Source organism: Ixodes scapularis, unplaced genomic scaffold (assembly GCF_016920785.2).
Source record: "Ixodes scapularis isolate PalLabHiFi unplaced genomic scaffold, ASM1692078v2 PGA_scaffold12__126_contigs__length_90152505, whole genome shotgun sequence".
NCBI classification, from domain to species: Eukaryota; Metazoa; Arthropoda; class Arachnida; order Ixodida; family Ixodidae; genus Ixodes; species Ixodes scapularis.
The window spans coordinates 3061587-3087921 of record NW_024609838.1 but is presented as its reverse complement, the minus strand read 5'-3'; the positions used below and the strand labels follow the sequence as shown (position 1 = coordinate 3087921).

Genomic DNA, 26335 nt, shown 5'->3' with positions numbered 1-26335 from the left:
ACCCTAGACCGGAAGTGCGCTCGACGTGCCACCACCGCACAGTGACGTAACAGAGTTGAGTTCGTATATAGGATGCATCGACTCTTTTAAGTTTCCTTAACGACGGTGGTTATTAGACGATTTTTGTGGTGCGGTGCTTCATTCTCTTCATTCTTTTTTTTTTTTTTTTAATGCAATACGCGGAAGGACGTTGTTCAATAAGGTAGTCAGTAACACAGCTCGAACACCATACAAAAGTCATGGGGTTCGCTGTGGACACGATGACAGATGCTTGCTCCATGCATATCTGCATACCGCTTTTGTATGATCGGATGGATGCATATTAATGGCTATACCCTTTGTAACGGGCGGTAGCTTGCGCCACCTAGCCTCAGACCAATATAAGGAAGAATCACGCCTCAAACAACATTGTCGGCAAATATTGTTCTTCCTTTTTTTTTTTTATGATGTATCAGCAGCGGGATCTTGGCTTTAGTAACGGTGGGTAAAAAACCAATTTGTAAAACAAAAAAAAAAATTTCGTTCTTTTTTTGGCAGCACATGGACGAGCGCTCCGCGACTTGACCTCTTGGATTTTAACGGAATAGATTGTCGCCATTTCTGTTCCGCTTTAAAGCAATCTAAGATTTAAACCAATCTAAGAAGGAAAACAGTGGGTTTTAGACATATCGTTTCTAAAGTTCTCACTTATTTAGTTATTTTTGTTCTTGCCTTCCTTTTTTTTCCTTTTCAAGTTATCCTTAGCTCTGTTTCTCATCATCATCATTTTAAGAAAATCGAGGATCAACCATTGTTTTAAATCGATGCTTTCATTTGCCAACTTTAATGTGCGCCCCAATCCATAATCCAGGCTGTAACTACCCATTTCCTTTTCGAAGAAGATTAGAGAAACCCCGAGAGACAGAGAAAGAGAGAGAGAGAGAAAAAAAAGAGAATGAGCGAGATATATATATAGAAAATGAGAAAGACATAAAAAAAAAAACAATATGTTTTTTATTATTATTATTCTTTCTGTCCTTCCGGAAAGCTCGCACTTCCGGGAACATTCTAATCTTAATCCTCCATCTGCAGTTTGGATCGATAGTCGAATTGAAATCCAGCCGGGAGAAAAGTTTAAACGGAAGTGTTACTCACACACGCGCGCGCGCGCACACACAAAGAGAAGAGCACGCATTATAGTGCACACATAAAAACACGGGTGCCCACATAGGCGCAAACATAAGGAAGCAAAGGAAAACAAAAGTACAGAAAGAGGATGGAATCTTGAGTTCCGTCGTTCAAGCGCACACCATCGAGACTGGTCGAACTTCCCGCCTTGGTACTAGCTTATTCTATAGCATTTTTTTCACACCCTCCCCGTTCTTTTTGTCGCTTGCCAGCGTCGCGCTCGTTTCGACCCGCTGCACCATAGCCTCCTATATACTGACATAGACGGTCAGATCGCCACGAGAAGCATCCGTCGAACCGAAATGGAAAAGGTGGAGCGGCAGACAACGGATGAGAGGAAAGCCACGTGACTGGCGCCCCGCTGCGGCAAGACGCCGAAACACACTTCTCTCGAGCGAACAAGTGTGTTTCGGGTCCTCACCGCTACAAAAGCTGTGCGCTGACGTCCAGGTTCCCCGACAAATGGCTCTTTGATGCTCTGTGCTACCATATCCTCGCGTTCTAAATCTGCGACCCGGCACTTTATGGCTCCGTCGGCGAACTGCCAGGCTTTGTGAGGATAGAGGAGGCTACGGCTGCTCGCGACGAGCTGGCGGCGATGCTGACGCCAGGTGGGCGGCGCTGCAGGTATTACAAGTGATGACGTTGTCTGTGTGTGTTTGGGGGGAGGCACAAGCTTTGCTTTCTAGGTGGTATCGCTCTCCCGTGTACCATTAAAGAAAAATAAAAGATAAACATATATGTTAATATGTCTAATACCCCAGTTACACTAGCGCTCTTAACTGTCATTAAGCCAACGATAGTTGGCATCCCTCAACTGTCATTGAGATTAACTAAGTTGTCCGGTGTTACACGGACCATAGGCCTAACAACCCCACTAGGAACCGAGTGGATCTAATTCAATCCCGACCAGGGTGCCCCTAGCGGCAAACGAGTCCGTTGCATCGATGACCTTCTGCCAGTCGCCGCGTTGGTGGTGCGTTGTAGCGGGTTAGCGCTGTAATTTCTGAGGGCTATTCCACACCTAGAAAGCCACAACACTTGCTGCGTTGTCGGCTGCTACAGTACGTAAAAGAGCGCGCACAGCACGAAGTTCTACGGTTTCGCTTCGAAGCCGTACGTGGCGGAGTGCGACGCGCGACCTGAGTGCGACGTGTGTGACGTGTGCGTCGATGCAGGTAAGTGGCGTTTCTTATTTTGCATTTCGCGCTTTGCTTTAAGCTCTTGACAAATAATACAATCAACTTTTTTTTTCTATTCTAGCAGTGACAGAACAACATGGACACCTACGGCAAGCTCTAAAATATGCAGCAAATACTTCACCGGAATCGAGAAGCGGAATGCGGTCGTCCACCCAAGCCAACCCTTGGATGTTTCCATCAGCCTACAGGAAGATAGTGCGGTAGGGGGAATCGCAGAAAGGCGCGAAAACAATCGCCCATTCATTGTCAAGTTGATTCAGAAAGCAATAAACGTACATAATTAGCGCAGTCCACTCAACGCCAACTAAGAAAGCTTTCTCATCAAATTACGCGAAGCTCAAAGTTTCTTGGCGGGCGCGCTCAATTTTGTCTGCGAAGTAGAGCGCGCCGTGACATCCGCTTGACCAACGAAACGGACCTTCTTCACTTTGTACATGTGAACAGATTCGTAAAGGAGTTTTCCCTTCGCCATATTAGCAGCACGGAAGGAGCTTTCTGGATTCGTAACCACCTTAAACCCCGTCGTAATCACCACGGGAACACTCTCCGTTCTGCTGCTTGTCGCCATCGCTTCCGCCCGATGATTCTGCTCCGGCTACCGAAGAAGCTTTCCGGATTCGTAATCCCCCTAAACTCCGACGGGGACACTGTCCGCTGTGCTGTTTGTCGCCACTGCTTTCCGATGATTCTGCGCGAACTACCGCTAGGTGGCGACGAACAATAGGCGACCGCCGCGACGCAGCCGACTCGCTTGCTTCCTGTGCGGAGAGCATGTCGCCTGCTTCTCACTCAAGAGTTGCGGTGACGTCAGAAAGGTGCCAAGCTCTGATTGGCTCCAATAGAAGTATAGGGGGTAGACCTCAAGCAACGTTACTAGATTATCTCAGTCGTGGAACTCAAGCGGAAGGGGGTACCCCCCTCACTCACTTCAATCCGCCAAGTGTCGTTCGAAGCGCCATCTAGATTTTCGTTTCATAACTGTGCGTTCCAAAGAGCAGAGATGAAGCGCCATCTAGACGCCGTGCTTCGAAACGTACGTAGCGATCCCGACCCGATTTCACCGTGCCCGATTCCCATAGAATATAGAATACGCTGCAGTTACCAAAGTAGCCGTCCGGCGGCGCGTCGAGCGACGCTTGGCGAGTCGTGGTGAGTGAGGGGGGGTACTGTCCGTGCATGCAGCGTCTATGAGCAGTTTCGTCAGTGAGCTAATCTAATAACGTTGACCTCAAGGCAGCTTGCCTTCAGGGTCCACCGACTATCCTTCAATCGGAGCCAATCAGAGCTCGGCGTTCTGACGTCACCAGAACCCCTGCAAAGATGCAGACGAACTGGCGCTCCGCATTGAGACGCGTGTCAAGGGTCACAGCTGAAACTGAAACGAAACCAAAACTGATGTCACATTATTTTTTTTTGTAAACAGCGATGCAAACGAATTATATGCACACTTTTCATTGAAAATAAAATGAACTTCTTTTTTGTTGTTTTTAGTGTAAAGAAACGCTAGTGTAACTAGGGTATTATAATGATATAATTAGATGCAAGTCTGATTACAGGTGATCTACTCACCTGTAATCATACATGTACGTAACTTGTTCCTAGTAACGAGTTACTTCTACCTAGTTACTTTCTTCGATAACGGGTAACATACTTAGTTACTTCTAAGGCCAAGTTACGAGTAACGGTGTTTTGTTACTTTTGAGGATCAACGTACAGCACCGTTTAAACAGCCTGGTTTGATATCTAACCTTAATATGCATCTATTGCGACAAAGGCGGATGGGCGACCCGAAAAACAACTAAACAGTATGAAAAGTGTATCAACGGTTATCGCTGAACACGTCAGTCGAACTCTACAGCCGGGAATGGCCTTCACCCAGAGAACACAATAAGGTTCGTCGGTTGAACCTTCTAGAATCGTGTGCAGAGCGAATGTAAGCCCGGAGGTTGCCAACGCGGGAATGCACATAACCCGCTGTCATTTTAGAAGAAGCAGATAGAACAGAAGAGAGAGGGAATGCCTGATTCACCTGATCATTCTAAAGCACAACACTGCTGTTCATTGAGGGCGCCAGTAGAACGACTCTTCAGCGTCACCGGAGTTCTACCCTCAATGAAGCGGGGGAAAAAAACTCATAAAAACGTCCAAAGACAGGCACTGCTTAACTGCAACGACTACTGAAAGGAAAAGAATAAGCCACGAAATAAAAGCAGTTGTGTATTTGGTCACCAAAGTAACGAGAAAAGTAACTCGCTGCCTTTGAGGTAAAGTAACTCGTTCCTTCTGAGAATCGGTAACGAGCAACGTATTTGGTTCTTTTCTGAGCGAGTGACGGTATTTATAGTTACTTTTTGGGGGTAGCGTGTACATGTCTGCTTGTAATGTAGAGCAGTAACATCATAAGCTGTGCTGTGCATACTGGTTCCCGTTCGTTTCCGTGTCAAATTTGCAAAGTCTGCTGCCGGTCCGCGGTATTGGTGGTTTGATTTTAATCACCTTTGGCCCCAAACCACCTTGACCCTTGCGTTACAGTAAAATATGTCAATCAATCAACCAAAAACAAGTAGGAATGATCACCAGCATGGTGCACAGACGTCACGTGCAAGCCGTGAAAAGTTCCTGACGAGAGGCGAACGAAAGAGTGGCTCTTTCGGGTGCCCGGCCTGAGTCACGCGCTCGTTGCCTTCCACCGTGCTTCGACCGCGCGAAGCAGGTATTAGACCACGAGCGTTGCGTCAGCGTTCGGCGAAGACTCGGATCCAATCGCGTGATTCGTGCCCAAGGATGGATGGATGAATGGATGGATGTCAATGGCTATACCCTTTGTAACGGGCGGTAGCTTGCGCCATCTAGCCTAAGTCTGGTAAGCAATGGCGGCCGCCAGTGTTGCTTGATGGTGTATTGAAAAGACTCTATTAAGAGGAAGAAACGGATTGCGGAGGAGATAGCTGAAACAGAAGCGGTAACATGCTGACTATGACCGTGCACGACGGCCGGAACGACGTCGGAAGAAACAGTGTGCGACGCTTGGCCAGCGGGAAACAAGCATTCGTAAAAGACAAGCCAATGCTATTGCGTTTAACGTAGTCTACAGCGAACCACAACAAAAAGACAGGCATGTTTTTTGTGTGTGTTTTTTCACGACAAGTGGCGTACCATATTGGTTTAAAACTTATTATTTTGCTGCAGATACCGGTCCCTTAGAAGTCTTCAAAATTGTCTACCTTCTCGGCAGGCTCTCCCTAAAGCCTAATGTCCTTGCACCACCTACCTATGTGGCAGTCTCTCACTGCCCTGCAGGAACGACTTTTTGGGAGTGCTTCACACCCACGCTTGGACAGCTGCTTCCAGCTTATCAATGACCGCAAAATGGCGTCGTCGCGGGGATTCTTTTTAAGCAACCTTATTGGCGATAACCACTGAGGGCTCGTTCAGGTCATACCTATGCATGCCCTACCAAACGTCCGACTGATTGTACGACGTGTGAGAAAGACGGCCGAACCCGATCGGACCTCACGTGAGTGCACAAAACGCAGCGATTGACCGTCGCCTGGTCGGGTACCGCCATCTTTGTGACACGTCGTGTGACCAGTCGGACATTTGGTTGTGCATGGGTAGGGTCTGACCGTCCCCCAGAGGTTATCACCTGCTCGGTGGAATGGAAAAATCTGCTCAAGAGCGCTATTTCGTGGTTACTAATAAGCTGGAAGTAACTGTCCAGGTGATGGTGTGAGGCACTTGCAAAAAGTGGTTTCAGCGAGGCATGTACAACACAGGTGGTGCAGGGACATTCGGTCCCTGGAGGGTTTGTCGAAAAGGTGGACATAGCAGGTGGCGTCCCAAAGTTCTCGGCCTGACCCAGAAAAAGGCGACATGGGTGAATTAACGTATGTCGCTTCTTGACGTAAGTTTCCTTTAGGGTTCACACATTTCGCCTAACTGTGCTCCAGTGCCTGGACCCACTGGGGAAAAAATCTGAAGTTTGGTCCTCTAAAGTGCGGGTCACAGCATCAATGAAGTCATCATCACCGAAAAAGAGACTAGAAAGTTTCTTTCTCAGCCGGGGGAAGAGATGAAAGTCTGACGAGGCGACATCTGACGAATACGGTGGATGGTTGCCCACAGGAAAGCCGCTGGAGGGGATGGCAGTTATCCCCTCAGCGTCCTGATGGAACAGCACCCCCTTCCGGAGCAGACCGCGACGTTTGACCTTGATCGCATCCCACAGGCGATGAACCGGGGTTGCGTAATAGTTTCCGGTCATGCTGTGCCTTCTCCGAAAGTAATCGCGCTAAACAGCAAACCTTCAAAGTATAAAAAAAACAAAAAAAAACAACAACAACGTGGTTATTGAATTTCATGTTGTCAGAACATATCGAGCCTTCTTCGGGGGTGGAGAGGAGGTTTACACTGTTTAGACTGGGCCTTGATGTAGGGTCGGAAATTGTGAGCTCAGGTTGCGTCCACAGTCTCAAATCGAGCGCCGAACCTTAGCTGCGTAATCTGTCCAGAGCAGCTCAAGATTGTCCTTGGATGTAATACAGCGGGGGTGTTTGCGGTCACAGGAGATCAAACTTGGAACCCATCTGGCGGAGACCTTGCGCATAAGATGTCGGGTCAAGACGCCCTGAGCTGTGGCTTTGGAGATGCGTGTGACCTGTGCAATGGTCCGAAGTTTTACTCGGCCATCTGCCATTACCTCATCGTGCACACGGTCGATGTTTTCTTGCGCGATCACTTCCACAGGCCTGTTAAAACAGATGCCGTCCTTGCGGCTTTTCCATCCTCGATTGAATTTCGCGGTCCACTTCTTCATCGTGTTGAGGGACGGGGCATCATGTGCCTACGTCGCCACCATGTCTTCGTGGATGCCTGCTGGAGCCAGGCCCTTCCGAGACAAATATCCAATCACCGAACGTGCCTTCACTTCATTTGCTTTAGGTCGACTGTCCGCAGTGCCACTTGTTGGCGGCCGCCACAGGAAGTCGCGAATCTTAAGAAGTTCCAATGTGCTAAATTAAAGTTTCGTGTTTGTCCTCGCAATCCTGTGTCAGACCGAGAACTTTTGGGACGTCCCTAGTATGTATAGACTTTTAAGTGACCGGTATCTCAAGTGAAAAAAAAGGAAATTGGTAATCAATCAGGTACACATCTCGTACATCAACCGGTTCTCATCGCTTCAAAACAATTATATATAAAAAAAAAGACATCATGCACCACCAGTTAGGTTACTTTCTTTATAAACTGTTTTCAAGGGCAACCGCAGAATTTTTGTCAAAACCGTGGAGGCTAGAAACTATTTAAAACAGCTAGAAGCCGTTGAAAGGCGTTAGTTCCGTCCAATAAAAAAAGTGGCACACGGCAAAGAAAAAAACAACAAAAAACGGGTGCAGTTGTGTTTTGGAAATACATTTCTTTGCCATACACTTGCAGAAAACAAAAATGAATGAGGTGACAGTGTTCTAATAAGCCTCCTTTCAAACTATCTTACAAAAAAAAAAAAAAAGAAATCCCGTGTTTTGAAAAGAAAAATAGAAGAATTTTTTTAACTCCCGTAAATATTTGAAGAACAAAAAATATATCTTAATTTCGGGAGAGTTCTATCGGCTACTCCCATTGTAAAGTTACAAACAAAACAAACGGAAAATAAACATCTTCTTATGACCGTTTGCGCCGCTAAGAAGTCAGACGTTCGCTCCTGTATTAAGTCCTTTCCGGATGTAATTTCCTAAATATTTAAAGGCGCTTCTTGTTTCAACACTTTGGGGAACACAAGCGCCAACACGCATTCGTTCGTATACATACACCTCGCTCTCAACGCTCTAGACTTCCCCCGAAAATTGGGTTAATTACAACTAATTGCAGCACGCGTCGTTGCCAGCCAGGAGCTCCAGAAAGAAAACCTTTTCACAGCGTCCGGGATTCACGTTTAATTTTGCAGCGACGAAAACGGCTTTTATAAATACATTTTTTTTTTTCATCTTTTCCGTCGACTTTCACGCTAGCGCGCAAAGACTAATAGCTTTCCCACAAGACGCGTAATGTTGCACCCAGAACCACAAAAGAAAATAAAAAAAGTTAGGCGTCAGGTTTACGACACTTGAGCCGCGTTGCTGCCTAAAAGCATTTTTTGGCCGTGGCAGTAAACGTTTTTTAACGTTTTACCAGAAACGTCGAAAACAGCCCTGCGCGACGGAGCAAGACGACACACCTGAGCATCCCGACTCCGTACCTTTATAAAAAGCCCATAGAGTCTGCAACTGACAGCATTATCTGCGGACAGACATCACGCACGTTTCGAATCACGTTTACTCCATGCGTATCCATACTTCAAATTGTCTGCAAAACGTTTTTTTTTTTTTTTTTTTTTTTTTTTTGTATGATTAATGTGGTTCGCAGGATGGCCATACAGGGAAGGATGGATAGATAGATGTTGATGGCTATACCTTTAGTAAGGGGCGGCAGATTGCGCCACCTAGCCGAAGTTTAGAAAAGGAAAGGAGGCAAGAAACACGCCTCGGACAGTGTTTGCAGACTGTCTTTTGTGTGACGTATGCGGGAGCGCAAATTCGTCTGCTTCTTTTTGCAGGGGTTACGGTGAGGTCAGAAGGCCGAGCTCTGATTGGCTCTGATTGAAGGATAGTGGGTAGAGCTCTAAGCATGCCTTGGAGGTCTACCCACTATCCTTCAATCAGAGCCAATCAGAGATCGGCGTTCTCACGTCATGCCAGGCTCTGCAAAATAAGCAGACGAATTTTCGCTCCGCATTACCTCTGAACCACCCTGGGTGGTTTTTCCGGAAGCCCTTTTCAGGAACGATTTATAATAGGCAAGCCAGATTACGCTTGTTTGCGTGGGTTAGATAACGCCAGGTAAGCAGCCTCGTTTGCGTGGGTTAGATAACCTCGGGTGAAGAGCATTACGAAGCCCACGACCCTCCCTTCCTCGTCGAAACATGTCCCGCGAAAAGTGAGACGACAACGTCGCCTCAACGGCGTCAGCGCGGCGGTGGCGGGCGTTAGCTGTGCACGCGGCGCCAATTAAGCAGGGCAGAGATTCGTCTCGGCGTCGGTAATTACATCGTGAAGAGGAAACGCGGAGCCATTTGCAGCTCGCGCGACGGGAAGCCAGCTCTCGTCCTTTGATGAGTGTCTGCCGCGCTGATCCGATCAATTTGGAGCCGGGTGGCTTCCTTCGGGGGAGGGAAGAGGGGTGATACCCTCGATGACTGTCGGTATATACACTCGAGTTGGTGGTCCGTTAGGACGATTGAATGATCGAATGGGCTATCTGGGGGTGGGGGATAAACATCCACCGTGATAGGCTTTTTTGGCGAAGGAGATCGAGTGAGTGAACGAGGATGTAATTGAATGAGAGATTGGTGGTTGATACAAAATAAAACACACACACACTGAAAAGAAAAAACGTAGCTCTCTGAAGCCGCAGATGGATCTGCGGACAACGCCTCACGCATGTTAGAAAGCACTTTTTGGTTCATATACATATACACACTTTGAAGATTCCTGCAGGCAGTTTACGCATGATCAATCTGACAGGACTGTTATGCTCTAAAGAAACACGCCTAACACAGTGGTTGCAGTCTGTCTCTTGTATGTTGTAATATCAGCGTGGCGCCGGCTTTAGGCAGTTCGTGCGAGGGAAGGGGGGATCCGCAGAACGACGACTTTCGGTATATTCGAGTTGCTGGTGGTCCGTTAGGACGATTGAACGATCGAATGGGCTAATGGGGGCGGGGGAAGTAAACATAGCCGTGATAGGAGTTGGGGGAGACGTGGAGTGGGTGATCGTGGAAGTAATTGTATGAAAGATTGTTGGTTGATTCAAGGGGGAAAAAAAGTAGCTCTTTGAGAGCGTTGGGGGGGAGGCACGGGCACGAGTACACGTGGCTATATAAACCTTACTGTTTTGCGTCAGCACTTCGTGATCTGTCGTTGCGTTCCGACATATGGCAAGACCATCTCCATGGTTCAACTTGTTTATGGGAACAAGCATTCGTGCAATCACCTCCGCGTAATTGCCGTCCAACACATTGCAGGAGAACGTATAGCGCAACAGTGACCGTATTCTGCCTCTCCCCCTGTCTTTATAGTTCAAAACAGGCTACCGCTTCCCCCTTGTCGGGGTGGCAATACGACTGTAGCCTGGCGTATTTATTTTCCGTCAGTACCAAGCTAGTTAGTACGCTTCGTTTTGCCTCAAGTCAGAGCGCAGTCAAAGGCTAGTTTACCAGCGTTTGGTCTGCCCCCGTGTTTTTTTAAACTGTCGGTTACTACGGTTACTACATATAGTAATCGACAATTTAAGAAACGCGCGCGTGACCAATCATAAATAGCTTATTATTGCTCCGCAACCAATGAGATTAGGGCATGAGTCGAGGAAAGCCAAACATGCAGTCTCGAACCAAGGAGAATAAACATTAAAAAAAAAAAATGGCAGCGACCATTTACCTTTATAGGTTGATATATATAATGCGTGAAATGCGTTATAGGAAATCGGCGAAGGATATGGATGAGAGAAACCGTGTCATGTGAGGTATATTTTTCTGCTAAATTTAGAGAGAAACTGAATGGTTGTGCAGGTCGCGTGAGGTGTGGTCGCGTGACGTCGATTGCCCCCCGCCAAATTTAGCGGGGAAACTGGATCGGTGTCCAGGTCACGAGACGGGAATTTTCCCGCTAAATTTAGCGGGTAACCGAATTGGCGTACTGGTCACGTGACGTCAATTTCCCGCTTAATTTTAGCCGGGGAAACGGAATTGACGTCTTGGCCGCGAAGTGTGAATTCTCCCGCTGAACTTAGCGGGGAAACTGATTCGACGTATCTAAGTCACGAGCCATCAATTTTACCAAGGTTTGTAGCTCACGTGTAGCCAAGTGACGTCACGTGACGACACTTTCCCCGCTAAATTTAGCGGAAAATGCTCGGACGGACGGAGCAAATTTCGGGATTGGGGGTAGCGCTAAAAAGCATTTCATGCTTTGATAATCCTGACATATCGTAAGAAGTGCAAAGCGTTCACGTACTGCATTTCATAACTTGTCACTGGCTATAACCTATAGAAATTCACACCTGTACTACAGCGCCTGATAGACTTGGAAAAGTCTACACGGAGAGAAAGACGACGACTACCGCGACGTCGCGCGAGCAGACAACAAAGCGCGTCGTCTGCTCGCTACGCCTATCTCTTACGGTGTGGGCAGGTGGCGCCACAAGTCACTACCATCGCTAACTCGGCCTTTCGAACCAGTTCGCCGTTGACTATCGCAAGCTTTCTCGGTATTACTTCTCCTGAGAAAACAAAAATAGGCCTTGGATATTTACCAGGTAATACGCACCACCCAAACGCACATTTAATGAAAGTTTGAGCTTTCTGCGTGCAGGCGCCGATTTTTTTTTCCGGCTCGTTTCACGGCGTTGGGATCCATCCCGTACACTTTAGAAAATCTCGCGTCCATCAAATTCGCAGCAGCAGCACTGAAAACACTCGGACGTACTTTGCCTCGCGTGTAAGTGCGGCTCATAACGGAGTCACCGTTGTCCCAGAGAACCGTTCGAACGACGCAACAAACCCTCATATATACGAGACGATCCGTCGTATGAAATGTTCGATTTGCGGGGTTCTCTTCGGCTCCGCGCGCTCGCCCGCTCCTTGTTCGCGTGCCCGGACGATTGGACTCGGAGAGCGGCGAGTCGATTGAAGGAATAAGGTCGCCCATGCAAAAAAGAATCTACACATACGCACAAAAAAGAACAAAAACACACACACACAGAGACACACAAAAGAGAGGACGGCCGTCGATGCAAAAGGTACACTAGCGCAAGAACGTGAAAGGAAGAGAACAAAGTCGAGGGCTGAGGAAAACTAGAAAGGGCGGAAATATTCATAGACGCGGCGGAAGAATGGATTGAACGATTCACTCGGGCAGCCCGGGTCTGCCTCGGGGGAAAAGGATCCTCATCTCTTGAGCGTGGAAGCGAGCGAAGAACGAGATTTCTGACGGCCACGGGAATTGCGGCAAGACTGGGCACTCGGTCGACCGGCCTTCAACATTCGGCCTTCTCTTTTACGCGCTGTTGCCTCCCCTCCCTTCTTAGCGTCGAATCGCTCCGTTCGCGAGACTGCCGTGTGTGTGCGTGTGTTTGTGCGCGCGCGTGTGCGTGTGTGTGTGTAAGAGAAGAGATCTTAGACGGTTACTTCGTTGCGGGGTGTCTGAAGAGTTAGTCTGGACGGTTGGTCGCATTCAATCAGGTGAACGGAGAGAGCTACAATGGTGTTACGGTGGCTGGATCGTGTTTACGAATGGTGCTCTTACCGCATCTTAAAAAGAAAACGCGGTCCCTCGCGTTTCGCCTTGTGGCGTTATAGAAGCGTCATATCGCCGCCGACCGCGAATCCTGGTGGTGTGATGGCAGTGGTGGCGGGTGTGGTGCACGTCTGTGCCATGCTGCAGGCCGCACAACAGCTTGACAGTTCAACGGAAGCTTCGGCAGCCGTGGAGTTGGAACGTCGTGACGACCGCGGCAGTCGTCGTGGCGTAGTTATTTGTAACGAATATAACGCGGTCGTTTCTCTTATATATAGCAGTTTTGTGACTTCTAGTGTGATGCTACACCATACTGTGCATTCACTCAACGTAAAGTAAGTAAAAACGGTTCTACAAAACCTTTTTTTTTAAATTTCCCCCTAAAGCTTTTTTTTTTTTTTTTTTTTACGGTGCCGACATAAAGCAAAAATTCAGAATTATTACACTCTCCTTAAAGAAGCCAATTTTAATCAATTTTAAGTTACTTTCCACTATAACCCGTCCCTATAATGTATTTGGAAACCGAAACTATTGATTGCATATCCCATTTTTCTTCGATGGAAGTTTGCGAAGCAGACAACTTAGATTACAAAAAGTGTCCAACTGCCTCGTCAAAGATACATGTTTTTTGTTTTTTTTTAATTGCGTTTGTGCGATTAAGTTGCTGCGTGAAAGTGCAACGGTTCATCGCCTCGTCTGCAAACACTTCCGCCCTTGCGCTTGCCTTCCTCCTCTTTGACTCAAAACGCACCGCATGCGCACTTTCGATCAATCTTCGGTGGAGGCGTCTGCCACTAAATTACGAAAGATTCCCACGGTTTGAGATGCCTCTCTTCGATCCAGGCTCTCCGATCAAAGAACAACATCTAAAGCGCACAGAGATCGCTGTCTAGTCAAATCCTATTTCGAGTTTCGAGACAAAATGTTTACTCCCTTCTCAACTCTCTGTTGGTGCCACGGAAAACGTAAATCCTTCTCTTTTAACTTCTCTCGCGCACGACGGGATTTTTTTTTTAATAAGTGTAAATATTTGCGCGGCGAACTGCGCAACAATTCCAAATCGTGATACCTATAATTCACCGTCAACGCAACCATCATCCATACGCGTACAGGTTACTGTGTACTCGTCGCACACTCAAAAAGAAACCAAGTACGTAAATGCGACACTCGTTACCGCGATGTAAAATGAAACGCGAGACCTCAACTGGAAAGTAACGCGTCATGTTCTCGTTTTCCTGAATTTGGCGTTTCTTTTATGAAGCAATAACCGCTTATACCATTTGCCGTCATTAATAATTCCTCGCTTTTTAACGCGTCCATTCGGGAATAGCCGTACGGTTATAGTGACATGCCTCGAGCGCAACTTGTTTACAGCCGACTTAGGAAGATGCGGCTGTCTGTGTTCTGTCCTTCATGTGTAACTATTTCGTAAAAAAAAAAAAAAAAATGTTAGCGTTTTCTCGTTGTGCGAATTACAGGCGCGGCCTGGAAACGAGAACTGGGTCGGCCATGCTTGTGTCGTACACGTTGACCTCCAGAAGTGGCCAAATATCGTTACGCGTTACCTCAACAAAAAGGAACGACATTACGTTCCTCGTCCATTTTCTTAAAAAAATAGCCAGGTCGTTACTTCGTTACAAAAAAAAACAAAAACAAAAGTAACCACGTACAACTAATGTGTTACTGGTAACGCGTTGTCTTCAAGTCTTCAATAGGGTTTCCCACTTTCGTGTATCGCGTCGGTGAGGCACGCCTTGCGAAGCGATGAACGCTAAACGTTGCAGTCGCAATCCTACAGATTTCTCTCCTCGTATTTTGTCTTTTTTTTTTTTACTTATAATGAAGGGGCGAACTAATTCTCTTTCTCTCTTATAACGGACGTACACGAGAAGTATATGCACGCAAGGTAAGCTGCTTCTGTTTTGCGTTGCACCGTTCTTTTAAGCCGCAGGCACAACTGCTAAGCACCTCGTACAAAAGACCGTCTGCATACAGTCTGAGGCGCCTTTTTAGACTTAGGTTAGGTGGCGCAAGCTACCGCCCGCTACGAAGGGTTTAGCCATTAACTACCATTCATCCCTTGCTTCTATGACCGTCACGCTAGTCATAAAGAAAAAAAAAAATCTTTTGCATACATGTACGAAGCACACATATGTACAGAGCAATAGATGATCATGCGTGTGGTGAGTCCGCAGAGTATTCCGTCATAATGTTTACAGTGAACACAGTGTTTTTTTTTAATGATTTGTGATAAGTATGTTTGCGGCTTTAGTATGCGGTCGATTTTAAGTGGCACGTTTGGGGATCACATTACCGATACTCAACAAGGAGACAATGAATACTACTCAAACGTTCGTTGCGTCCGAGAAAGAATTAGAAACTACAAATGTACGTTGAGGCGATAAACTCAATCCTCTTCCACTAAAAAGCAAACGGCACCACAGGTCCGAAAAAGCAATCACATTGCGTGGGCAGTTTCTTCGGTTGGAATTGAGGAACAAAGCGCGAATTTATATCTCGGAAGTGGGGCTGCTCGTGAAAACGAGTTCCTGCGGTTGCCCGGCTTCCAGCGCGTCTATATAGTGAGCCGCGATCGCACAAGCGCGATCGAAGCACCACGGAAGGCGACGATCGCGTGCCGGATATGCGGGGAAATCGAAAAAAGACGCCCTCTTGTTCTCATTCTGTCAGTGGATCTTCGCGGCTCCTAGCACCGGCCAAAAGGCCCGTTTCTGGAAGGGTCTAAAGTTACTGACGGGGCGAGATCGAACGGCAGTAAGGTCATTTAGCATCCTAGCTGCGAGAGCAGAGCTCCTACTTTCGACAATGCTTGGTCGTCTTGTGAGCCTCGATCGTGCAAGAGCCTCCCAAGCATGGCGGAAGGCAACAACCGAGTGCTGGCGAGACCGGGTGTCCGAAAATGGCACTCTCACCTTGTGACTAACCATAGACTTTTTTTTTTTCATTTTTGCAAACGGTTTAAGACTTTCGACAATGCTTGGTCGTCATGTGAGCCTCGATCGTGCAAGAGCCTCCCAAGCATGGCGGAAGGTAACAACCGAGTGCTGGAGAGACCGGGCACTCCAAACAGACGCTGCGGCATTCTCATCTTGTCACTAATTATAAACTTTTTTTTTTTTTTTTTTTTGCAAACGTTATTAGGCTGCGCTTCAATGTTTGACGTCTTAGCGAATTTCATAAAAAGAATGCTTGAAACGTCGATGAAACGACATTTAACCACCAGTTCTCGGGAAGAACACCAAAACACAACCCAGAAGCGCGAGATCTGTTCAAATGATTCGAATATCCTTGTAGACCAACTTGTCTCCTTCAGGACGTTAAATCGCACAGCCGAAGGCCTTCGCTAAGATACCAACTTTGTGGTCCGCGCAGCATTGGTGCTTTCTAGCACTGGTCACACATGCAAGCTATAGAAAGGCTTGCAAAGACGTAGCGTCCAAAAGTCTTTTAGAACGCAAGCAAAGGTTCATGTTTGTGAACAGTAAAAAGGTTCTATTGTCTCGATATTTCAAGGCTTTACACTTTGTGTCACCGGATGTGCGAGTGAAGGAGAGGCTACAAGAGCGAGCGCGACGCTTCGAGCAGCACGTGAAGTGAAAGCGTCGTTCGAAATAACACGCTCGTGTTCGCGGCGTCGGCTTCGCTCGCACCGACAACGAAGCGGAATAGAATAGACGGAGTTTGAGTACATGTTTTTCGGCTGTTAACTAAACGCGAGAGTAATTTGTTGTCACAGAATATTATGGTTACTTGTTTTTAGGTCCTAATTATAGAATGCGCTTTACTGTCACCTACCGTGCCATATCTTCTTATCGCGTGACAATAAATAGTATCGTGAACATTTACACTCATCAAGCAACCGTTTGTTTCGCCCGTAAACATCTATGTCACACTGAAGTTCTATGTTTTTTTGTTTGTTTTTTTAACCAGGAATTAGAGCATGAAACGCAAGAGAACCATTCTTTCAATTTTGTTAGTATACCCGTAACAGTGCTTCCGTCTGCGACTCTCTAACCAAGGACGCCAACGCCAGCATGCAATGTTCCCTCGTTCCCTATCGGGTTTTTTCGCTCGCTATAAAAAAAAGGTTAATTCCACCTAATGTTTTCCCTATTCACCCCTTCGTTTGTTCTCGTATGCCCGTCCCTCGAAGCACGAAAATGCTGTCTCCACAATACCGGGTCTAGGCTCACGCTGCGTCTCATTCTCTGCCTCCTGAATTTTTAAATACAGAAATCGTACAACAACACGACGAACAACGGCGACGCGGAACACCCTTTTACCAACCCATGGGACCCTTGTCGCCAACAAACAAACAAAAACAAAAAACAGAAGCAAAAACACATTGCCTTGAACGCGCAAGCGAGCAGCCCCCCAAAAAACACCTAACGCGGGCCAAAAAAAAAAAAGAGGGAAAAATTCGGGCGTGTCCCAGGACGGAGCGTTCGGCGTCTCCACTCACCGGATGGTCATGGCGCGGCGACGCGGTGCCTCATTCCTAGACTCCGAACTCTCGCATGCGGCCGTTTCTCCGGAGCCCGAACCCTCCCCGGGTTTCGAGCCCGCGGCTCGCGCGGCGGTGGCGCCAAAATCGCGGCCAGAGGGCGCGCGCGGCGGCGCCACCGCCCAGAGAGCCTGCATTTAAGAGTAACAGCAACTCAAAGAAAACCACCGACAGCGTTTGCTGTTTATTAATGACGGAAGCCACTTGCTCAGAATGGTGGCACACTGCGCAAGCGTGCGTAGTGACGCGGTGAGGAGGATAGTGGGTTAGAGCGGGCTCGAAAAAGCAATGGTCACTGCTCGTGCTGAGTCATGCATCATACGAGAAGCTAGGGACGGTTCTAAAGCATGCTCGCTTCATACGTGTGTGGACTTCAAACATGTCTGCAAGAAGTTGTTGTGCGACCCCGTAGGACCCGATAAACACCGAATTCTTTAGCCGGCACTAAATATAAACACCGAAAAACAGCGAATCTGCGGGGAAAAAGAAAAAAACCAGAAATACACGGAGCCATGTCCATGCAATACGAGCCCCCGATCTAACGGTTGAGGGGAGACACCCTCAAAATCCGGGCACACCGGTGCCGCCTAGCAACGCAGGGACGCCATCGGTCGTCGTCATCGGCGTCGCCGACGCCGCCGCCGCCGCCCGGGCTGCGGGCTCGCGCTCGGATCAATCCCTGGCTGGGACCCGGACGTCTCGCGGTTTCGGCCCCCGGAGTGTCGGGGAGGCGGACGTGGCGATCGCGAGCTCCGGGTTCGGACGTCGCCAGCTCCCGACGGCACCACGCCCCGGCGCCCGGCCCCGCGCGCGCGCGGAGCTTGCGTGGGCTGTGATTTCTCGCGCTGCGTCGGTGTCGAAAGGCGCGGTCCTAAAGTCTCCCATTAATTCTAAATAAAAATTGACGCCTTTCTTTTTTCTTTCTTTAGTGGGGTGCTTGTTACTAATTTATTTGGACGGGTAGAAGCGGAGAAAAGGCGGAGGCATGGGCAGAAGGGGACGCTGAACGCACCAATAAATGGTAGACGCTTTTCGGCCACCGCGTAGCTGCAGTCCACCGTAATGTGAAGACGGATTTAAAGTCACTGCCAACTTAAAAGAATGCCAGGGCGCTACAGGTTCCCACGCATCTCATTATAGCTCATCGGCCAATCAGGTTGCGGTATTAGCCGACGAGATCGCTGAAGAACCAATCAGGAAGCAAGAAGCGTGAACGTGAACGGTCGCCCTGAGTTTCTCCGATTGTCAGTGACTTTGTGATTTCGCTGGAGCATTGAATATTTCTTTTACCATTCGGAGCGCAAGTTCGTCCGCTTGTTACGCGGGGATTGCAGTGACGTCAGAATGCCGAGCTCTGATTGGCTCTAATGGAGGGATAGTCGCCCTCTCGCGGACGAACGATGAACCAGAGGAGTGGGGAAGGCGGCGGAGACGGTGGCAGGGACGGGCAGCCTTGGCACGCTGCTTTTACCGCATGGTTTCGGTCGGCGCGTTTTTGCATCGCGCAGTTCTTATGAAAAAAGCCGAGTGCGTTAAAAAAGAAACTTGTGTTCCGTTTCGCAAGTTTTAAAGCTCAACATACTCGTTTTCGAGTATGTTAAGCGCACGGGCCAGGGTCAGGGAGCAGGCGTACCTGAAATCCAGGAGAATATATTTCCGTCTCTTTCGCAATGTTAGACGTACCGCCCCACCATCTATAGGGCGTTGGAGTTGCAAATACTCGTACTCAACGCAAAGAAAAAAAAACAAAAAAAAAACACACACACACACACAAAGACGGCTTTTTGCAGAACGATATTAATTACTTCTTTCGTCTATTGAAATAAGATATATGTAGGTGCACCTTAGATTGGGCTTTATGTTATTTTATAAATACGTACACGTTTCCAATTCCCCAAAGAGCTTCCTTTCTTCCTTCGACAACCAAACCTTTCAAGAACTACTTCCCACAGCGCATGCATATCGAGTAAAACTTTTTTTTTCTTATTCTTGTTGCAACAACGAGTACTATTGCGAGCAATGTAAAGCTTCCAACCACACTCGCACACAGACACATATATTTCAGAACGATATCGTGATTGATTTGCTTGTACACGTGTGATTTACGCCACACAAATACGTGCTAATACGGTGAAAGAACTGAGGGAGATGAGGACGTGAGAGCGCAGCGAAGAGCTCTGATGAGAAGGATTAGGGGCTAGACGCGGAGGCCATAGTTGCCAGTTGTCTCTCCAATCACCGTTCGAGTCCGTAACGTCCCAGCGCGCTATCACCTTCTCCTAGCTCTTCGTCAGTTTCTCACCGTATTGGCGACTCTTCTAACATCAACGACACCCAGCGGCTAAAAACAGAAAGCCGTGGCGGCAAGTTCGCTCTCCAACATTCTCTAGCAAATCAGATATCCACAGCGCGGTGCGGTCAAAAGACGAAGCCGTGAAAGCAGGTTCAACAACACGCGATGAAAACCAATAATTGGTGCTCTTTTGGCGTAGTTTTGCTAGCGCAACAAACATCGTCCTTAGAACGTTTAAAACCAAGTCGTTCTTCCCGCGACACGAATCGTCTGTGCGTACTTAGAGTGGATCATTACGAGATAAAGCGAATGAAAAAAAAAAAAACGGGTGGTGCAACACGCGTAGTACGTAACTCGCAGAGGAGACCGGAGGCATCCATTTTACCGAAACTCCTTTTAGCGAACTACGGTCTAGAGACCCGAGTTTATAGAACGGAATCCCTTTATGGAGAAACCCAGTTAAGAGAAAGTGGCTATGAGCCTCCTTTAAGCGAATTCGACGGCCGCGAAGCGACGTGTACGGATGGGCCAAGTGGGTTAACATTTTCGTAATGAGCCGCCGCAGACTGTCGCCGCAAAGACGCGTGAACAGGGGGAGGGGAGGTTAACACGCGCCCCAGTGATACACGCGCGAAGGAAGGGAGCCTTCTTTTTAAACAGCGTCTCATTTTTTTTATAGATAGCGTCTTTCTAAACTCAGGCTCTGCTATCTCTAAACCGAGCTTCGGTATAAAACGTGCCCGTTCTCTGAAACGTGTTTCGATGAAATGACGTTCTATCAACCGTAGTAAACCCGTAGGAGACATACTTGTCGTCTTCGGGCGTTGGGGAGACAAAGAGACGTAAGAACGAGTAGGCTACAGTGAGAATGAGTACGTGCTCGTATAATAAAGGGGTGGACGCTAGATTTACCAGAGAACTGCACTTCTCGCAACGCCTGTTCACAAACATGCACTCTTGTGGCAAAAGATCAACTCAAATGCAAACAAAACAAAAAAAAAAAAAAAGGGGGGGGGGGGGAGAAGAGATTATTAGCAACTTCTGTCTTCAAAAAATGCAATCGTTTTAATATGTTTAGAAGATAACAAGCAGTCGTTTCTGGTAGAGAAGAACAATATATTCAACCCCTCAAAAACCCAAAATATGAGGGAAAACATGCTCTCAGGTTTTTTGAGATGTTGAAAGCTCACCCACCAGCTAGTCTTCTGTTCTCCGTTATTTCTAAGAATGTGCTGTGTATTAACTACTCCATGAAAATTTAGCCTTAGAACTGCTGTCACTGCCTGTTACCATGACTGCCTCCTACCATGACATTACGTGACGCGACCTCTCGGTGGCGCGTGATATTCTGACTTCATGAAACGTCAATTTTCCCGCTACATTTAGCGGGGAAATGCACGGAGGAAACAATTTCTATTGTTAAGAAATTCTGCTAAAAAAAATTGTGTTTAAGAAAAAAAAAAGAAAAGAAAAACAAAGTTGATAAAAACTTTTATTTATAAACCGTAAAAAGGTGTTTGTCATATGTTGCTGAAAAGAAGAGAGGCCTTCACTGTTCGAAACCTCAACACGCTCCTGTATGAATGGAAACTCTTCCGACGCAGCGACGCAACTTCTTTTCGTTTCCTTTTTTTTTCTTCTTTTTTACAATGCGTTTGCACACAGAGAGACGTCGCCATCTCGTAACAGTTCGTCATAAAACGCGACGCATGGCGCATCCTTCTGCGCAGTATATCGCCTACTGGCAACGACCGGGTTTACGTAAGAAGCACCCCATCGTATCTCCGACGGAGCACTCGATCTAATGCGCGGTCCCGAGATTAATTCGGGGCTTGAGTGCCTTCCGTTGTGCAATTCTTGTACGGAAGAAGCCCGCACGCGCAGTTGGCTTTAACAATTCGCCCCGAGTATAATGTCGAGTCTCCGGCGTATACACAACGACCTATTTTGTTAATACGTAGTGTTTTTTTTTTTAAAGATGTTTATTGCATTTGGCAACAGATGCGCAGCGGCTTCCTTTCAATATGCAAACATGTGCGCCCACTTTATGACGTGGATGTATTTTTTTCTTGCGGTGTTCATGGAAGCGAAATGGAAGTATTGTCGTAAAGTGCGCATTGTGAGAAGAAGTCTTGCTCTGGGCGTAGCAGCATCAACGTCCGAAACCTTTTTTCTTTTTTTTGGTCGAGAATATTGAGTCATTAGAGAGTTTTAGTAGATCGTTCCCATGATTCCGATAACGATATCCCGATACTCCGCCACCGCCTCCCTTGCGCATGCATAGTATCGTTATCGGGGCTATCGGAGGTATCGGAACGATCTACTAAAACTCTCTATTGTGTGCTAACCGCAAATGCGTGGAAGCTAGTTCACACACTAGCGTTTTAGTGTGACCAGTTGTGCTACGACTGGCTTTTTAGCCGCCTCTATGGACTTATGACAACCACAAAAAAACTTTTTGAGAAAAAAAATTGTTTATTTTAATTAAAAACAGAGTTCTTTACTTTCAATCGGAGTAATATTATTTAAATTACTGTACGCAGAACAAAAGAGTTTATTTATCACTAGATCCTCTTTTGAAAATCACTAATTAATTTATCAATTCGTCCGAGTATTAGACATAATGTGAATTAATTACTGTGTATTTAAACTCTAAAGTATAGTTTATGTGACGACTTTTTATATATATATATACACCCCGCCATACCAGAACAAAAGCGGTTTACCTTTTTGCTAGTGAATTTTTTTATTATTATTTATTTTTTATTTCATTTGTTTCGCGTTCTAATTTGTCTGCAGAGAGACATTACGTAACCGACGAAACAAGTGGAAGGTAAAATCAAAGCTCAATTAACACGCGGATTACCTTATAACTTTTCCGGTCGTGTCTAGTCGGCTATAAATAGTCCCTGCTTTATGAACCTTCGATTTAAACACAAAACAAACGCGCAAAAAACATCAAAGGATGATTAATGGTGAATAAAATATATTTTATGGATTATTCTTGCGGGAAAGGCTCGATTCAAATCATCATAGTAGAGCAGGTGTTGCGATTGAAATCGTGATTTCAATCATAATGTGATTCGCGTTTGAAATCATCTTTATTTTAATTTTATTCTTCACTCTGCTTATTACCGACTACGGCGTCGCGCAGCCAATTAAATTATAAACAATCGCAAACGGCTAAAAAAAAAAGTCGGTTATAATGAAACGCAAGTGTGTGAACCGGCCTCGACGACACTTGAGTCATTCGGATGGATGAATGGATGGATGGTAATGACCATAACCTTTGTAGCGGGCGGCAGCTTGCGCCACCTAGCCTAACATTTCGTCATCCATTTTTTTTATTAAATTTTGGTGCACCGAAAATCATTGTTGCCAGTTATCCGAAGCTTTGTCTGAAACGGCATAAAGCGGTCTTTCTGTCTTCCAGAGTTGTTAAGAACAATCCGCGAGAGAGCGAAACGCTGCTACGGCCGATATCCTTCCCGACAACCATATTTACAAGCCGATGACCAGACTCGAGATCAGGGTGTAAGATAGACAGGTGAGGAAACGAGAGCCGAATGAGCGACCGAATTGTGTCCCCCTCGGGTTTCTTTTTTCCTGTGGCGCCATCTATGTGGAGCACCGCGAACTCTCACTCCGGGTAGGCGACCGGTGGCGACCGGCTAAACTGACGGAGATGGTTTCTCGTGGATTTTTAATGAAGGACTGTCGTGCTCTAGGTTTATTTTGCGCAGTCTTTCATAGAGTTCCACGCAAATCCGATTCCGACTTTTTTCTTCTCGCCGCAGCGCCATCTGTCGCAAATCGGGGGTACCCGCAAGCAGACGAGTACACAATCCGGTCACGGCGCTGCGGTAGGCTTCTATGGGCCGTATCCCCACCTGTCTATCTTACACCCTGCTCGAGATTCTGCGTGGCAGAAGATCCTCCTCACTCTGGGGGAGGAGGAAACAGGCAACGGTGGACAGGGTAGACACGGGTAGTGGAGGAAGCGAGGGAAAAGTGGAAAGCGTGAACTGGTCGTCGGCAGTGGCGTATCAACTTGTTCTTGAGTGGGGGCAAACCAGACCCCCCCCCCCCCCCCCCCCCAAGGCCGGGGGCGGTGCCCTTGGTACCCCTGTGGCGCCGCCGGCTAGTGTTTGCCCTGTCCAGTGGCGGCTGTTTCAGGGGGGGGGGGGGGGGGCAAAACACATACCTTGCCCCCCCCCCCCCCCCCCCTTTGAGATCTGGGGGAACAAGCGCCCCCCTTGCCCCCCACCCCCTCCGGTTGGTACGCCCATGGTCGTCGGTCTTTGAGAGCATTTGTTTACAAAAACGTTTTCATTTGGTTAGATTTGTTTTTTGGAAAAGAGGGAGGGGAGACGACGAGCGTTTGTTTATTTATTTATTTATTACAATATCCTCAGGGCCCGACGGCCGTTACAGAAAGTAGTTAGCAACTAAACGCAGTAAAAACAAAAAAAATATAGGATTTGAACACAGTTGCAGGGCATTTACGCAAAAATAATTATTAATGAGTGTTATTAACAAATCTAATGATGATAATAATATTATAGATGCAGGCAGGTGGTTCCACTCTGACGGTGTTCTAGGTAGCGTAAGTTGACAATGAAAGGATATCCCGGCTTTCTCCTCTCCACATGTGAACGGGTCTAGGCGATCGTTGTTGATTCTGATCTTCTGTGCCATCTTACAAAGAATTAATAAATCGTTCTCTCTCTCTCTCCCTCGCATAGTGAAATAACATTATTAAAGAAAAACTAGGAAATAAGTCGAATACAATCAAGAATACCCGTCAACGATAATCGCGCGAGTGTATTTTGAACGGATTGCCGTCTTCTCCGTTTGAAACGCCCCGTTCTGGCAAGCGCTCGAAAAGCATATGCTACCGAGGAGCGCGATTTGGGGACGTCTGTCGTATTCGTGGCAGTTTTGACACTTGGCGACGTCAACGCGTCACATCCTGTGACAGGTGGAAACGCCGGACGACCGAACGGTCGCGCCGCACAACCGCCGCGATTCTGCATCCTCTGGGATCTCGGCTGTGTAACGGGATACCAGAAACCGGGACGTTAGAACGCCCAGCTCTGGTTCGTATAATTAGTGGGTAGACCTAAAGCTAGAGCTGCCTTTGTCGATCCACTGCACTTGACGAACGCTTACTTTTTCCACGAGGGCGCAGCCATCTTGAATGTCGTCACTTCTGGTATGCGTTAAAACCTTTTGATATCTTCACGCCGCTGCGAGATGTTCACGGAACTTGCGTGATTGTTACGCATTCTTGTTTTGCCTCACCTATATTTTCTCGCATCAGGTTGAATATTCCTATTACTTTTTTTCGTCCGTCCCGCATACCAGATAAAGAAAACAGATGACTAAGAACGAAAGAAAACGAAAAACGTCTATGCTCTGTCTCATCCTACGATGGACTAAAGCCCAATGCTACAGGCCGCCGGGTCCAATCACGAGCCTGTTAGAAACCACGTGGTATATTTCCTCCGTCGTACGTATCAGTGCGCCAAGACGCTTCATGCGGAGGTGAGTTTTTCGTCTGCTTTTCGAGTCCTCTCGGCGGATCAGTCTGCTGGCTTCTACTGAAGACAACTAAAGGGATCAAATAGCGTCTGGAAGCGATGTGGCCAAGAAAATCCGGTATCAGAACCGGTGGCCATTAAGAAATGAAGATAAGTCGGATACAGTGTAAGGACACGGGAGCGTATGTGCAGACCGCGTGCGGAAGGGAGCGGAGTATCCGAGTACGTTTTACGTACACAACAAATGGATTGCATTTAGGGCTGGGCGTCGATTAAAAGTTTTAACCCGATTAATCGCCACCCTTTAATCGATTAATTAATCGATTAATCGGTCTCGTTTATTTCATTGGAAAATATTAAAAGAAGTCTTTTTTTTTGCTGAATCTGTGATAAACGGTGCAATGTACAACTTGGATTATTAATTAATCAAGATCACTTTTAGATATCTTTCACAAAATATTACTTTTGCTGCGTGAGGCAAAGATGTTCGTTGATATTCTCTAGAAAGAGCGACTTCCTTTCATTGTTCACAATAGTCTCTACTGCGCTAAACAGACACTCGAACGACATTGAAATGGCCGGGGACTTGCGTAACCTCTGCACTAAATCTGATGCTAAAAATATATCGCCTCTATACAGTTTACCTTATTCTAAACTTTGACCTAAAGTTCGCCCTTCGTACAGGCGTACTCGTCCACGTCTGCGTTATGGAAGGGTTTGACGGAGGCTTATTGCGGAAAAGGCGCCGTGTAACCGAGCTTTCGGTTGCACGTCAAAAGATCCCCAGGTGCTCCAAATTAATCCTCACTCCTCCGCTGGGGCGTGCCAGATGCCCGTCGTTGGTTTGGCACGTAAAACCCCCAAATTTGACTTTGATGGAAGGGTTCAACTTAGAGTTTTTTGGTTCGTCTGAATTTTACCGATTAACCAGTTAAACAATTTAATCGCGATTAAAGCATTAATCGATTAATCGGTAGGTTAATCGATCAATTGCCCAGCCCTAATTGCATTAGATTGTTATGGCTACGGAAAAACTACTTTATGTCAGTGTTGCCTGCGCGCCGTCCAACCTCTCCAGACAGCTGACGTGCTTACGGAATCTGGCAATAATGTTTCTGAAACTAAATATCGTGTAACTTTACTTCGTCAATCTAAAATAGCGCGCTATCGTAACAGAGAACCATGTGCGTTAGATGAGTGCTCTTCGTACTCTGCGTGTCGGAATTTCTCTCACGCACTCTTTCGCAATGCGGATGCAAGCTTTTCTGAGGCAGTGCTCC

At 47.1% G+C, this 26335-nt stretch overlaps 1 protein-coding gene across 1 annotated transcript in view; it reads right to left on the bottom strand.

Annotated features, from left to right (window-relative positions):
- LOC8024166 (tyrosine-protein kinase SYK) overlaps positions 1–17244 on the bottom strand; it is a 99906-nt gene extending 82662 nt beyond the window's left edge. The window contains exon 1 of the mRNA XM_042289305.1: positions 17178–17244. Coding sequence (XP_042145239.1) covers positions 17178–17188 — 11 coding nt within the window. The 5' untranslated portion in view covers positions 17189–17244. The remainder of the gene's footprint in view (positions 1–17177) is intronic.
- Between the last annotated feature and the right edge of the window lie 9091 nt (positions 17245–26335).